Genomic DNA, 16010 nt, shown 5'->3' on the forward strand with positions numbered 1-16010 from the left:
ATGGCCATTTGGTAACTTTTATATAATATACCTGATACACCTTGAGCTGTATGTGAGAGTTTATTAGTGAAAATCTGACAACAATGAGGCCCAGAGAAGAAACAGCTAGAGGAGAAAAACAGTACCAAACCAAATACCTCTTCATTCTTTGTTGAAATTCGCTGACGAAAACTCACAGGCTTCCTGTTCTCATCCACCTCATAATCCTCCTCATTCATCCATTCATTGAAAACATCAGTATCCAAAATCCATCTTGCATGAACCTAAAACCACAATGAAGCATGTGTATCTATATAAATAATAAATCACTACAGTTTCTATAAAGTATTCAAAACAAAAGAAGCTGACTTCTTATTCTCAAAGCCTCAACTGCATAGAACAGTTTAAAAACATGAGACCATTAAAGACCTGTGAATGGCAACTTAACCATTTCTAATTTTTATTTCATGTTACTGAGTATAGTAAGAAAGCATCATTGGTTTTGCATAGACTGAGATTTTTTTTTAATTTTTTTAATGTTTATTTACTTTTGAGAGAGAGAGAGAGACAGACAGACAGACAGAGGGGGAGGGACAAAGACAGACTGGGACACAGAATCAGAAGCAGGCTCCAGGCTCTGAGCTGTCAGCAGAGCCGGACACGGGGCTCAAACTCACGAGCCATGAGATCATGACCTGAGCCGAAGTTGGATGCTTAACTGACTGAGCCCCCCAGGTGCCCCTAGACTAAAGTTTTGATAACTAAGACCCTTATATTTGATAATCACGTCATTGTTATTTCAGCTTTATTCAGTTATAACTGAAAAATAAAATTGTAAGATATTCAAGGTGTACATTATGGTGATTTGATATGCATACACACTGAGAAAGGATCCTCCCATCTATTAACACATCCATCACCTTACATACTTATCTTCCTTGTGTGTGAGAACATTTTAAGTTCTATTCTCTTAGCAAATTCCAATTATACAATAGTGTTATCAACTATAGTCACCATATTTTACCTTAGAACTTAGAACTTCCATATAAAACTTCCACAGAACTTAGAACTTCCATATAAAAGCACTATCATGCAGTATTTACTGTTGTCCGTTTGGCTTATTTCACTAATCATGTCATCTTTATCTTGATGAAAACCACTGATCAAAATTCAACAGCAATAGGCCAAAGCTAGCCATTGCTCTAGGCATGAAGGATGTCTTTATGTTTATGCATTCAACAAAATTCTAAGGAATGACGAAAGAAAACATTTACAGAGCGTCAAGTACACAGGTGCTTTCTGGAAACCTTTCAGGAATAGCCAAGGTAGGGGAGCGGGTGGAGAAGTGAAAATCAGATTCAGGATTCTTACAAGCCCTTTACATGGCAACTTCTCTTGTTTTGTTAATGTTTTTGAGTAAGAATTAATAAAATGATGGGTTTTCTGAATGTTATATACATACAGATATTTAAACCACAGACCTAGCTTATAACAGGAATTATCCAATACAATTTCTCATAGGGAGTACACTGGAAATTGGGACTAGACAATTCTTCCCTGTGTAGACAAATGCAAAATAATTTCAGCATGAAAATAATTAAATTAAATAAGTTACTGACCACTGAAAAACGAGAACTCCATAAATCCATACTGGTAACAAATAAATAAGGGGAGAGGAAGGGCTCTTGCTTATAGAACTCTGAAAGCCAACTGGTAAATGTGGAGGAAGGGCTGGAATAGAAAATTATCACTGTGCAATCATCAAAGAAAAGATTGGCTCAGGCAAGAATTTCAAGTTGATGCTAAATCTGGGTGACGAATGGAGAATTTTGATGGCAAGCAGGGTATCTGTATGGTCTAAAAGAATCTCTTACAGATTGCTTATAAATTGCAAGTGAAAAAAAAAAAAAAGAAAGGAACTATACAGTGGATCCATCACAGCACACCTTAACTGGGTGATCAGTGTCACCACCCAGGAACAGATGGACAAGGCATGCCTCCCAGTATGACGTCCTGAGAAGGACACAACATCACTTATGCAATATTCTGGCTGGAATACAGAACCTGATTTAACCATTAAAAAAGATCACAAATGCCAAATGAGAAATATTCTTTTCAAATTCAAAAATGTCTTAGGAGGCAAGGAAATACCAGGATAATGTTTCAGGTTAAAGGGAACGAAAGAGACAGGATATTTTACTCTAACAGCTGATATTAAACAGTATTCTGTAACAGAAAAAAAATGCTACAAAAAACTTTTTTGGGTCAAGTGACAAAACTGGAATACAGACAGTAATGTATTGTGGCAACATTAAATTTTACTGAATTTGACAACCGCAACGTGCTCATGTAGGAGAATCTCGTATTCTTAGGAAACACAAACATGTCTTAAAGGCCTGTGATATATGCATCTTTATCTCAAAAGGTTATGAATAAAAAATAAAAACACACAGAGAAGAAGTGATAGGTCAGAAAGGGAGTAAAATGTAAAAAATAGGCAAATCTGGATAAGGGGTGTACAGGTATGCCACCTACTATTCTTACTCTTGCTATTGAAGTTTGAAAATATTTCCAAATAAAAGGGTTTCAAAAAAAGACTAAATTGTTAATCCCAGCTTCCTCATACGAAATCTGAAGCTTTAAGTCTTTCTGAACGTCACACAACTCAAACTAGGTTGAATCAGGTGTAACATCTAATATTTTTAAGTGTTCAGTATACCACATAAAACAGCCAATAAAAACTATGTATAATTACCATTTCTCATGGAAAGTGAGATCTCCCTGCAAAAATAACTGATTCCAGGACTGGGATATAGAACTGCAAAAAGAGGCTGGAAATTCTTTTTGTCCCAGAAATAGGAAATATGCAAAAATGAATCGAATACCAAAAAGTCACAGGAAGCAGCTTAAAGGAGTTCCCACTGGCCAAATTCTGGACCATTCATCAGAGTGAAGAATGGCAATAATGTCACTGCTCCACGACTGCATACTGAGACTATAGATACATGTAGAGGGAGAAAAGAAAGCTCATTACCATGTAAAATGTCAGTAACAAGCATAGAATGGACAGAGTGAGAAAACCACTAGTAATAACTAATTCAATCAGGCAGGAATTACTTACGAGTGAGCAAACTTAGGGATACAAATTTGATGAAGAAAAGGATATTTACATAATGTCAAAGTATTTCTGCATATTTTTAATTTCAAGAAGAAAAATGGTAATGTTACAGTGGGAAAACCAGGCAGATAATACCTTAACAATCAGCCATAATGGGAAAAATCAAAACACAGCCCCCTGATATGACACACTGAGACCAGAACCACTGAAGTAGTTTTGCAGCCAAAAATGCATAGCCTGAATATAATAATGAGAAAATATCCATATAAATTCAGATTCAAACATTCTAAAAACACACACACACACACACACACACAAATCTAGCTTATACATTTCAAAACTGCTAGTGTCATGGAAGAAAACGGCTGAAACTTCAACATTAAAGTAGACTAAAAAGATCTAACAACTACATGCAGTGTGTGATCCTGAACTGGATCCTGGATCAGGGAAGAGACTCAGTATAAAGCTTACTCTATCGGGGTGCCTGGGTGGCTCAGTTGGTTAAGCGTCCAACTTCAGCTCAGGTCATGATCTAACAGTCTGTGAGTTCGAGCCCTGTATCAGGCTCTGGGCTGACAGCTCGGAGCCTGGAGCCTGTTTTGGATTCTGTGTCTCCCTCTTTCTCTGCCCCTCCCCTGCTCATGCTCAGTCTCAAAAATAAATAAAAACATTAAAATAAATTTTTAAAAAAATTAAAAAAAAAATTTACTCTATCAATGGGACATTTGGTGCAAACAAAATATAGGCTCTATATCAGGTATTAATATTGCTTCAAAAATTAAATATCCTAGGGGGCGCCTGGGTGGCTCAGTCGGTTAAGTGGCCGACTTCGGCTCAGGTCATGATTTCGTGGTCCGTGAGTTCGAGCCCCACATCGGGATCTGTGCTGACAGCTCAGAGCCTGGAGCCTGTTTCGGATTCTGTGTCTCCCTCTCTCTGACCCTCCCCCGTTCATGCTCTGTCTCTCTCTGTCTCAAAAATAAATAAACGTTAAAAATAAATAAATATTTATTATTAAAACAGGCGAATCTGGAAGAAGAGCATAAAGCAGCATTTTGTTTTGTATTATTCTTGCAACTTTCAGAATTACTTCCATGTTAAAAGCCAAAAAATGGGGCGCCTGGGTAGTTCAGCTGGTTAAGCATCCAGCTTCAGCTCAGGTCATGATCTTACAGTTCATGAGTTTGAGCCCATGTGCATGGGGCTCTCTGCTGTCAGTGCAAGCCAACTTCAGATCTTCTGTCTCCCTCTCTCTCTCCTCTGCCTCTCTCTCTCTCAAAAATAAACATTCTTTAAAAAAGCAAGAAAATAAGAGTTAATGCGTGGATTATTACTATTACAATGACTAGAATAGAAATGACTATTATAATAAGAGCCATGAACACAGTTTCCAGCCTTCCTAAATGACACGACCAATGTTCAACCGTACTCCTCACGCGCCTCTCTCAATTGTCTCAAACCACAAGGTAATTGGATTCTGGGGTCTCCTCAAACACCACTGTCTCATAGCCATGGATATCTTAATAGGATGACAAGAAAGAAAGATCCTCATTCTATATTTCCTTGAAACATAGTTATGGAAAAGAGCTGAGAAATGCTATTAAGTTACACAAGAATGTTTTTAAAAAGGGATCTTGGGGCGCCTGGGTGGCGCAGTCGGTTAAGCGTCCGACTTCAGCCAGGTCACGATCTCGCGGTCCGTGAGTTCGAGCCCCGCGTCAGGCTCTGTGCTGACGGCTCGGAGCCTGGAGCCTGTTTCCGATTCTGTGTCTCCCTCTCTCTCTGCCCCTCCCCCGTTCATGCTCTGTCTCTCTCTGTCCCAAAAATAAATAAAAAAACGTTGAAAAAAATTTAAAAAAAAAATAAAAAGGGATCTTTCACCTTCCATGGCTTTTCCGGAATTGGGGGATCTTCAACTTCTGCATCAACATCATTACTATGGACCCAAGTATCATAGCTACAAAGGAAATGAGAAAAGGGAAAAACAGATTAGAATTCAGATTCATTCAGTAAAAAGACTTTTCATCAAAAGGTAAAAATATATTTTAGAAATACTATTAGGATCTAGTAACATAATATTTCATACATTTTTGTTTCTGCTACTCTGACAAAAAAAAACTCTTCTGTAGAGGTCTGTAGTGATCCTGACACTGTTAAATCCAAAGTTCAAGCCTCAGTGCACAGAATTTTAATGGGTAGATTACTCTCTCCTCAAAGCCACTTCCCTCACTTGGCCTCTAAGACAGCAGTATCCTCCAATGTTCCTTCTAGTCACCAGCCTTTCCTCAGTCTTCATTGCCAGTTTCTCCTCTTCTCCCAAACCTCTTCAACACTGGAAAGTCCTAAGTTTCAGTTTTTGAAACAATCCCTTTCTTTTCTATTCATTCTCTCGATCTCACACAACCCTATGGCTTCAACTATACACTCATCTGCCCTTTTCTCTAAATGCCAGACTCATGAATCCAACTGCCAATTCTGTATCTACCTACATGTTTACCAAGGCTTTCAAAACTAACACTGAATTTCAACACATAATGCCATCCTGACCTCAATAATGTGCCCTAGGCAATCATCTCCATCTCAGTAAATGCCAACTCTATCTTTCCAGTTGTTCTGGCCAAAAGCCTTGGAGACATCCCTGACTTTACTCTCAATCACCTCCTATAATCCAACCATCAGCAACTTCTATAGTTTGTTCCACCTTCAAAATATGCCCAGTATCTATCTACTTCTCACCCTTCTACTTCTGCCCAAAGCCCGAGTCAATTTTTCATAAAGCAGCCATAGTGATCCTTTTGAAAATCAAGTCAGTCCACATTATCACTACTCAAAATGTTCCAACAACTCCCACACAACTCAAAGTAAGAGCCAAAATCCTTACTGGATTGCCAAGGCCTCATGATCTAGTCCTGTGACTGTCACTCTGAGTCCATCTCCTAATACTCTCCCCTCACTCATGTTATAGTCAAGCCATGTGGGCGTTTGTTGGGTTCTTTAAACATGCCAGGCAGTGGCCACTTCAAGCCCTTTACAGAGGCTCCTCACTACCCAGGAATCATATGGCTCACCCTCCTATCTTCACATCTCTTTGCTCAACGGGTTCGCTCTTTCAAGTACTCCTCCTGCTCCTCCACAATTTTGAAATGAGCATAGAATTATCTACCAAACTGAAACTGTGTCAATGCTACTGTACTAGCCAACAAATTAACTGTAAAACCAAGAGATACCTAAATGAAACACAAGTATGGTAACAAGCATGGGCTTCCTGTAGCTACTACTCAGAAGTTAATTCAAAAGCGTCCGGAACAAGCACAGCTCTACATACCTATTCACAGCACTCTGGTAAGTTTCCCAGTAACACTTAAAACATGAGTTGGAGAAAAAAGTTCCTTTGCCAAGTTATGAATTATACCAGGTAAAGATTACAATGATGAGTCTGATAACCTTACATTCTCTCAAAGTCTTGAGCTCAAAACATTATAAAGATAGAAAGGCACAAACTCGAGCAATCCCCCCTTCCCAGGGTCCCCCATTCCACACTTTCAGTTATCCAGTCGAACATGGTTGAAGACAGATGGTCCTCCTCCTGACCTTTCATCAGAAGGTCGACAGCAGCCTAAGACAACACCACAGTGCCTGTGTCACTCACCTCACTTCAACTCATCACGAAGGCATTTTATCATCTCACATCATCACAAGAAGGGTGAATACAGTACAATAAGGTATTCTGACAGAAGAGAGACCACATTCACGTAACTTCTATCACAGTATATTGTTACAATCATTCTATTTTATCATTAGTTATTGGTGTTAATCTGTCACTGTGCCTAATTCATGAATTAAACTTTACCTTAGGTATGTACATATAGGAAAAAATATAGCATATGTAAAGTCTGGTACTATCCATGGTTTCAGGTATCCACTGGGAGCCTTAAAACAAATCCCCTGCAGATGAGGGTGTCAGGGGGACTGCTGTAGAGTTAATAAAGAAAGTGAACAGTGAACAAGGCCCATTGAGAACACAAGACTCACACTAGATGCTTTATCTTATGTGATACATAAAGAAAAAGTTGGCAAACAGGCTAACATGTTTTTACTGTTATATATTTAACATCTCTTATTATTATAAATATTTCAACTGTATACTTACGAAGCTTGTCATCACAAATTCGAGTTTCCACCTAAATGCTTCAAAGGGCAAACTGATTTCCTATTAAGACTTCTACACCCTTGGAAGGTTTAACAGTACCAAGGACTATTTGATGCCTCAAGACTAGAAATGTTTTACAGAAAGCATTTAAATATTAAAAACCTGTTAGTTCATTTAAAGTAATCAATTCTGGTTCAGAAGAGGCTCATTAGCAAACTGACTTAATCTTGTTCTAATCAACTCAACCTATACGAAAACTGTGCATATACTCCTCAAATTTTGAACGTATCTAAAAACATTATTTTCTTCTTCAAAAATACCTTTACAAGTAAAATAGAGAGACTCAAATAGATTAACTTAAAAAGAGTGCATAACCAGACATTATGTGTCATCGTTAGATGATGAAAAATACAAACCTATGCAATAGTCTTATTCCTTCCATAAACTGAAATGGACTCTGATCAACTCTAGATCTAACTACCAATTTAAAGGAGATACAGAGAAAGGAGAAACATGTTCAAAAACACCACAGTGATGCCATTAAAAAAAAAACCCAAAACACAGTGTGGTAAACTTTACAGGACAAGGAACCTGGTTTCTTAAATAATACAATAATACAATGCCTGTGGTGGGAGTAGGGAAGACAGAGACAGAACCTAGAAACTGAAAAATGTGCTTACAAATATATCAATGAATCACAAAATGTGGCTGAATTCTACTTTCAACAAATATCAATCTATAAAGTAATCATATGTATCACTTATATGACAACGACTGGATAGAGGACACTGTATTAAGGAATTCTGTTAAGTTTTTTTAGATTTGACAGTAATATTACTTTACTATTTTTTTTAAAATGAGGCCTTGTTTTTTTAGAAATACATACTGAAATATTTACTATTAAAATGTTATATTTGGGATTTGCTTCCAATAATATGAGAAGGCTAAAAGTGGATGGGGGTATAGGTGAAGGAAGACTGGTCTGACATCAAAAACCCACAATGGACAGACTCTAGTGAACTTCATGGAAGGTTATCCTTTATTCAGAAGCATCCTATGTAGGTGTAATACTAATTAAACAAGGACCACCATTTTCATTAACATCACTAACATCTAGTTCTTGCAATACTCTTTATATTTGAAAACTGAAACACACTATGAGTTATGATTATCTCAAAGTAATAATAACACTAGGGAAATAAATTTCTGCCAAGAAGAAAAAGTCTCCTCTTTAGACATAAAATAATTCATCCTTTATAGTATGGCATGAATATTTTTTTTGAAAAAACAAAATAGTCATAAAATATTAGAAAAATTCATTTCTTGAAGGAAACAAATCTAGATTAGCATTCTAATACTGTGCTAAAGGGGTGCTTTGGCAAATGCAGCAACCTATCAGTTTATTAAGATAAATAAAGCCATGTGACTGAACTGAGTTCCATAAATAAGAAAAATCAGTAATACTCAAAAAGTGAGATCAAGCAATGAAACAAAGTTGTCATTATTGAGAAAGTGAAACTACATGTAAATAAGTCTGGCTTGCACAGGGATTAAAAATCTTTGTCCCATATCTTAGGACATGTCGACATTACCTGTCTGGGTAAAACCCCCAGTGCACTAACACCTGCTTATCTTTTCTCATCACCGGTCTCAACCATTCTTCTGAAAGGGAAAAAGAAAATACTTTAGTCGGGCTGACAAAATAAATGAATAAATTATTATTTTAACTAAATTTCTACTTAGAATTTTTAGTTTGCTAGTAAGCAAACTGTAAAAAATTCTTCTCATAATTAAACATTGTGTCTATCATATTAAGGAGAAGTTTTTCAGCCATGTATTCAGAATTACTAGATTCTAGACCTATTATCCATTGCTCTTAGCAAATCCAATTGTCCACACAGTAAAATACTCTCCTCCTATCCACCTGCCTGTTTGTCTGCAATTCCATCTAAATCACGAACACTATATTCTTTACTGCCATATTTTCCATGTAAAACCTCTCCTCCCTTTTTGTGTGAAGCTTTACAATTACTGTACATTTTTCAAGGTGTAAGTCATGCTTCATGTCCTTGATGGAAGTTTTACTACATGGTCTTCTTCCTCTATACTTACTGCCTCTGGCATCCTATAGTACTTCACACAGTGCTACACCAAAGCTTTTATCAATACTATTTTTACTATTTTTTAATGGCATCCTGTTAATTTAGTCCTTCCATCAACAATGTAAGCAGTATGATCACACTGGATATTTTTATTTTGAGCCTCCTTAGCAAAGATAGGTGCAAATTTATACAACAGGATGATTCTTACTGATTTTAATCATAGTTGGATTATACCTACATTTCAGCACTTGTGTGTCTGTTTCTTTGGTAGTCTAAATTTAGCTTAATAACCTGTTTCTATTGCTCAGAGGGAACTAGTCAAGTAAGCCCTTTGAAACCCAAGAAATAGCAAAACAGAACAACAAAGTGAAACCAGCTAAGTAAAAGGGGCTTTACGTTGCCAATTTCAACAAGAAATAGCCCCAGGTTCACTGACTAAAGGCATGAAAGACCACATGCCTCTGTGTGTGTGTGTGTGTGTGTGTGTGTGTGTGTGTGTGTGTGTGTGCGCGCGCACATTTTATTTTAAGTAGGCTCCATACCCAATGTGGGGCTCAAACTCACAACCCTGAGATCAAAAGCCAGCTGAGTGTCCAGTGCCTGTGTTCTTTTTCAAGCATCCAATTGCTCACCCGACTATCTTGAAAGAAATGTGAAAAGGAAGAAATCAAGCACTGTTCCTTAGCCTGATTTCTCAAAATGGCCAAGGAAAAAGTGAAGAGGTCAGTGGGTCTTTCATAACTCACTATGTAGTGACAAAATATACTGACTCTTAACTAATAAGAGCTGCCCTTTAGAATACTAAATCTAGGGGCGCCTGGGTGGCTCAGTCAGTTAAGCGTCCGACTTCGGCTCAGGTCATGATCTCACGGTCCATGAGTTTGAGCCCCGCGTCAGGCTCTGTGATGACAGCTCAGAGCCTGGAGCCTGCTTCGGATTCTGTATCTCCCTCTCTCTCTGACCCTCCCCCGTTCGTGCTCTGTCACTCTCGGTCTCAAAAATAAATAAACGTTAAAAAAAAAATTAAAAAAAAGAATACTAAATCTATCTTCAAAGGTTGTGCAGCTTTTGGAGGTAAAGAAAAAAAAATCCTCCTTTTTACAAGTGACTTTGATAGAAAGAAACTATGGCACTGATTGCCTTTGGAAGTTTGCCTGGTAGCAAAACTAACTAAAGGTTAAAGATGTAAATCCACATTCTTCCCAGAGATGATTATAAGCTACACAGAACCAATAAAACAACCAGTTTTATGAGTAAAAATTAGTCCAAACTGAGGACAGATACATAACTCTCACAACTCAACAATAAAGACATAGTCTAACTAAAAAATAAGCAAAGGATCCTAATTTTTTACCTCTATACTTTTGCTTATTTTGCATTCTCTTCTAGGATGCCATACCCAAAATCTTACCAAAAGATTAAGGCCAATTAAATATCACATCTTATTTAAAATTTTGACTAATCCTCATTAAAGACATGTGGCTTTTTTGAGGATTTTACAACACAGTTTCTAATGTGTTTCTGGCTGGTACTGCTATCATCTACACACTTACCTGAAACAAATACATGTAGGGAGCCCAGCACAGGGCTTTGCTAATAAGGGTCAACATTTACCTGACAGTCCGTTACTCTAAGGTAAATCATACAGTGTGCACAATCCTGTCTTATTGATTATACTAGAGTAGAATATTATCAGTAGTTAGAGCAACTGTAGTGCTGTAACTACTGATAATATCAACCAAGCATCAGTACGCAGTAAACTAGGTTGTATTAAACCAAGGAGAAAAATAAAACCAGCACCAGTAAGGAATCACTAGTAGCTTGTATAACAATTACAGGTCAAATCTTTTGTAAAAGGTGATTTTTTTCATAAAGTTCACATGCTAAAAGTTTTTTTATCAGTCTTATTGGAGAAACAGAGCCTGCAACAGAATCAGTATTCTAATATCACAGCAATCCACTACCCCCATCTAGTGGAGATCCGTGGCTATTACCTAACAGGATAAAGGCTGAGAACCTGTTCAACAATGAAGGATGAAGTTTCTCACTTTATAAAAGCACAACAATCACAGGGCTGAGATTCTGACTGTAACAAATAAAATCAAACTTTTAGTTATCACACTGATGATGTAAAGACCTAAATGTAACAGCAAAACTAAAGTCTCAGAAGAGGAAACAGGTTGTAAAACTTCAGGGCTCTGGATGAGGCAATGGTTTCTTAGATTTGACACCAAACACAGAAGCAACAAAGCAACTAAACAAACCTAACCTAACCTCCTGTAATTGTTTTCAATACCTGTAGGATCCGTAGCAATGTCTCCCTTCCATTCTCTACTTTGTTTTCTTTTTTCCCCTGCTTATTTGCAGAACAATTGCAATAGCCTCATTGATCTTTTCTGAGAGCCATTTCTGACACTGCTGAGCAAGCCTTGCTGTTTATTTTCCACATCATTAAGTTTTGTCTGTAATTATTTCCTTCTTTCTTTAGGTTAATTTGCTATTATTTTTCCAATTTCATAATAAAGATGCGTGCACCACCGATTTTTCAGTCTTTCTTTCCTAATATACAACTTTTAAAAAATGTTTATTTACTGGGGCACCTGGGTGGCTCAGATGGTTGAGCCTCCAACTTTGGCTCAGGTCATGACCCCACAGTTTGAGTTCAAGCCCCACATCAGGCTTACTGCTGTCAGTGCAAAGCCCGCTTCGGATCCTCTGTCCCCCTCTCTCTGCCCCTCCCTTGCTTGTGCTCTCCCAAATATAAAGAGAGAGATAGAGATAGAGATAGAGAGAGAGAGAGAGAGAGAGAGAGAGAGAGAGACAGCACAAGAGCACAAGATGGGGAAGGGCAGAGAGAGAGGGGGAGAGAGAGAATCCCAAGCAGGCTCCACTCTATCAACGCAGAGCCCGATGCAGGGTCCCATCTCGCAAACTGTGAGATGATGTATGACCTAAGCCAAAATCAAAAGGCGGATGCTTAAGGGGCGCCTGAGTGGCTCAGTCAGTTAAGCGTCCAACTTTGGCTCAGGTTAGGATCTCACAGCTTGTGGGTTCAATCCCCCGCAACGGGCTCTGTGCTGACAGCTTAGAGCCTGGAGCCTGCTTTGGATTCTGTGTCTCCCTCTCTCTGCCCTCCTCCCCGGCTTGTACTTTGTCTTTCTCTCTTCTCAAAAATAAACAAACATTAAAATTAATTAATTTTAAAAAAAGAGAGAGAGAGAGATGCTTGAAAGACTGAGCCACCCAGGTGCCCTCCTAACATACACATTTAAAAACATACATTTCTCTCTGGACACAGCTTCAGCTGCATCCAACAGAATGTTCTTGCACTTTATTACTCATTTCATAATCATTTAATTCTGAAGATTTTCTACTTCCATTGTAATTTCTTCTTTGCCCCATGGATTACTTGGCAATGCGTTTCTTAATTTTCAAACATATAGGGATTGTCTGGTAATCTTTTTGTTCCTGACTTCTAGCACAATTGCACTGGTCAAGAAAAAGTACTGAGCATGGGGCAATTAACAACTCAAACCTGACATAATTTGGCTTCTTATATAGATGTCCTACAGGGATAGGTTATATTAACCAGAAGACTTGAGCCCTATAAGAGATGGGTTTCTCAAATTAATGTGGTTAACTTATTAATTCATATTTTCTTTCTCAACAAATCAGTTTCCATAGCTCTATACAACTCAGGCCACTAACAAAATCAACTTTCAGGATAGCAGAAGTAAAAGTTCAGAATCTGAACCATTTTACATTCACCAAACTAAAATATAGTAGGCCTTGTTCAGACAGCCACTAAGCCCATCTTCCCCAGAGATGTTCTTTCATTTTGCAATGTCTCTTAATTTTGAGAACACAAGCAACATAGCAAACATTAACAAAGTTAATACATAAAGCATGTCTAAACTTAACACCCAGATAATATAACCAACAAAGAAATAAATAAAAGTCCAATGATTAGAAAGTTGGACATCACAGAATTAGTTTGCTTATTAGCCAATTCAGCAAAAAACCAGAAAACTACATTTAAATAATCTGTATAAGTTACTTAGTACTGCAAGTCTCTTCTGCAAAACATGGGTTATATCGTTTAAATAAATCTGATAAAATTTAAAATCTAGTGAAACGAGTTCACAACCAACAATGAACTTACCATCCTCTTGAGAGGAAGGATATGGATAAATGTGGTGGGAAGCCTTTGACTTCTCATCAGTAAATGTCCCCTGGAAAACAAATGAATAAGCAACATAAGAGTAAAGCACATGGCTAACAAAGTATGCAACGCCAGATGTAACCTGCCTGAGAATCTCCAAGACATTACTCTGTGTTTTAAGACTGTAATATTTTTATTATTTTTAGTCCAGGAAAAGGATAATTGTTAATAAAAACAAAAACACATAAATTATCTACAGACACAGTTTATATTGTATAGAAAAATCATGCAAGTGCCTCTTGGCTAATTCCCTATCTCTCTCTAGGTAATCTTACCAGGAGTATGAGTACTTCTAATTCTAAAAGTCACTCCAAAGTCATCAAAAATCCTAAGTTTTTTTTGTGCTTCAGTGTCTTCTGTGACATACAGTGGTAATAATACGTATTTCACAAGATTTTGTTGCAATTTAGCAAAGACTGGTGACAGGTACTCAAACAATGGAGTTGCTAATGCATTCTGAATGTCAGAACAAAAGATTAATCATCAGTATTCAATGATATCATTAGCTTAAGGTCTCTTCTGTAAGACTCTATGAAACCAGGGAGATTTTTACATCTCTCTAGAGGTTATCCCTAGTGAACAATCACGAAGCCAACCAGATTTCTGAAGAAAAACAGCAACTGAATGTTCAGTATCAACTGTAGGAAAATACATAAGTTTCTTCCAGGATGACCTGGTAGCAAGAAGAATATAGCTAATTCCAGCTTGAAGGCAATAGCCAACAGGCTAATTTGTTCCATTTTTGCCTTCTAACATTCTACATGTAATTAAACTACACTTGGGGCACCTGGATGGCTCAGCTGGTTAAGCATCTGACTTCAGCTCAGGTCATGATTTCACAGCTTGTAAGTTCAAACCCTGCATCAGGCTCTCTGCTGTCAGAAGAGTCTACTTTGAATCCCCTGACCCCCTCTCTCTCTCTCTGCTACTCCCCTGCTCACTCGTGTGTTGCTTTCTCTCAATAATAAATAAAACTTTTAAATAAACTACATTTGACAGCCACTCCAATGAATAGTCCAGAAGAGAAATGAAGATTAAGTGACTTGTTCCAAATCCTAATGTTAAGTGAGAAGAGCAACCAGACTTGAGACAGTAGGGTCAGTATATGTAAGGACCATAGTAAATCTCCAAATGTAAGCAATATTAGAAATCCTTACTTCAGGGCCGCCTGGGTGGCTCAGTCAGTTAAGCATCTGACTTTAGGTCAGGTCATGATCTCACAGCTTGTGAGTTCAAGCCTCACATCGGGCTCTGTGCTGACAGCTCAGAGCCTGGAGCCTCCTTTGGATTCTCTGTCTCCCTCTCTCTCTGCTCCTCCCCTACTCATGGTCTCTCTCTCTCTCTCTCTCTCTCTCTCTCTCTCAAAAATTAATAAATATTAGAAAAACTGGAATAGACAATATGAACCAAGAGTCTTAAAAATGTTTAAAAATTTTTTAAAAAGACATCCTTGCTTTAGGAACTCAGAAGATATTTTACTAATTACTGAAACATAATTCCACTGGCAATCTTTCTTGCAGCAGAAAGAAGAAAGATTATTTCAGGAGGCTTCTCAACTAACCCTAAGGATTAGTAACACTTTGTCACTCAAATGTTGTTTTGGAAACAGCATCTGGTTGTCCTCAGCTAGTTTACCATGATAAGGGTTTGCTTACAGTTCAGCCATGTGTAGTCACAAACCTACATGCAGTAAATACCCTAGGTCTCAACCTAACATGAGGCTCAAGGAGGGAGAGAAAGATGTCCGAAGATAGCACTGGTACGTGTGAATCAAAACAAAGTAAGCTTATGAGGAAAACAGAATTTTCCAGTTCGCATATATAAATACAACACATATCAAAGGGGCAGGCAATGAGGGAAGACAGGTTTACTGGAAACAATATTTGATATCCTACCAACAACTATGTCATCAACTCCTACTCTGTGATTCAGACCACAGTCTCTTTAAATTACATAAGCACATTTCACAATAAGACTATAATAACTCCCTACCAATGACTATTAAATGCTAATCTTGGATATACATGTGCATCAAATCACCACATGGTACACCTTAAACTTCCACAATGTTATGTGTCAACTGTACCTCAATAATGTTAAATAGGAAAATGCTAGTCTAGGCTAAGAATTAGAGGTGAGTGGAAGAGAAAAAAACTTGGTACTGTAAGAACCAAAAAGAGATAACTCATTTAAAGCAGACACATACAGAAACTAAAAGACATTATAATTGAGATTTATAAGAAGCTTACTACTACACACTTTTCTGAAGTGATCATGTCTATTACCTGATGTCGTTTGATGATATCTTTCAATTTGTTAGCCAACTTCAGATCAATGTCTGGAATGAGGTAGATGCTGGGTCTGGTCAGACAATTGCTCTGAGGAAGAAAAAAGAGATTTTGCAATTCTCTTGGTTTTGAAATGATATCACATTACTCA

The 16010-nt window shown here is 37.7% G+C and overlaps 1 protein-coding gene across 4 annotated transcripts in view; it reads right to left on the reverse strand.

The window, feature by feature from the left end:
• The window catches only part of SMARCC1 (SWI/SNF related, matrix associated, actin dependent regulator of chromatin subfamily c member 1), a 172199-nt gene that overhangs the window by 119269 nt on the left and 36920 nt on the right, over window positions 1-16010 (reverse strand). For all 4 annotated transcript variants that reach the window (XM_053897598.1, XM_053897597.1, XM_053897600.1 and 1 more), the window contains exons 5-9: window positions 15857-15949; window positions 13512-13581; window positions 8840-8909; window positions 4979-5054; window positions 138-263 (exon numbers count right to left, since the gene is read on the reverse strand). In XM_053897598.1, coding sequence (XP_053753573.1) covers window positions 138-263; window positions 4979-5054; window positions 8840-8909; window positions 13512-13581; window positions 15857-15949 — 435 coding nt within the window. The remainder of the gene's footprint in view (window positions 1-137; window positions 264-4978; window positions 5055-8839; window positions 8910-13511; window positions 13582-15856; window positions 15950-16010) is intronic.

This window comes from Panthera pardus, unplaced genomic scaffold, assembly GCF_024362965.1.
Source record: "Panthera pardus isolate Hobbes unplaced genomic scaffold, ASM2436296v1 HiC_scaffold_8, whole genome shotgun sequence".
Taxonomy (NCBI): domain Eukaryota; kingdom Metazoa; phylum Chordata; class Mammalia; order Carnivora; family Felidae; genus Panthera; species Panthera pardus.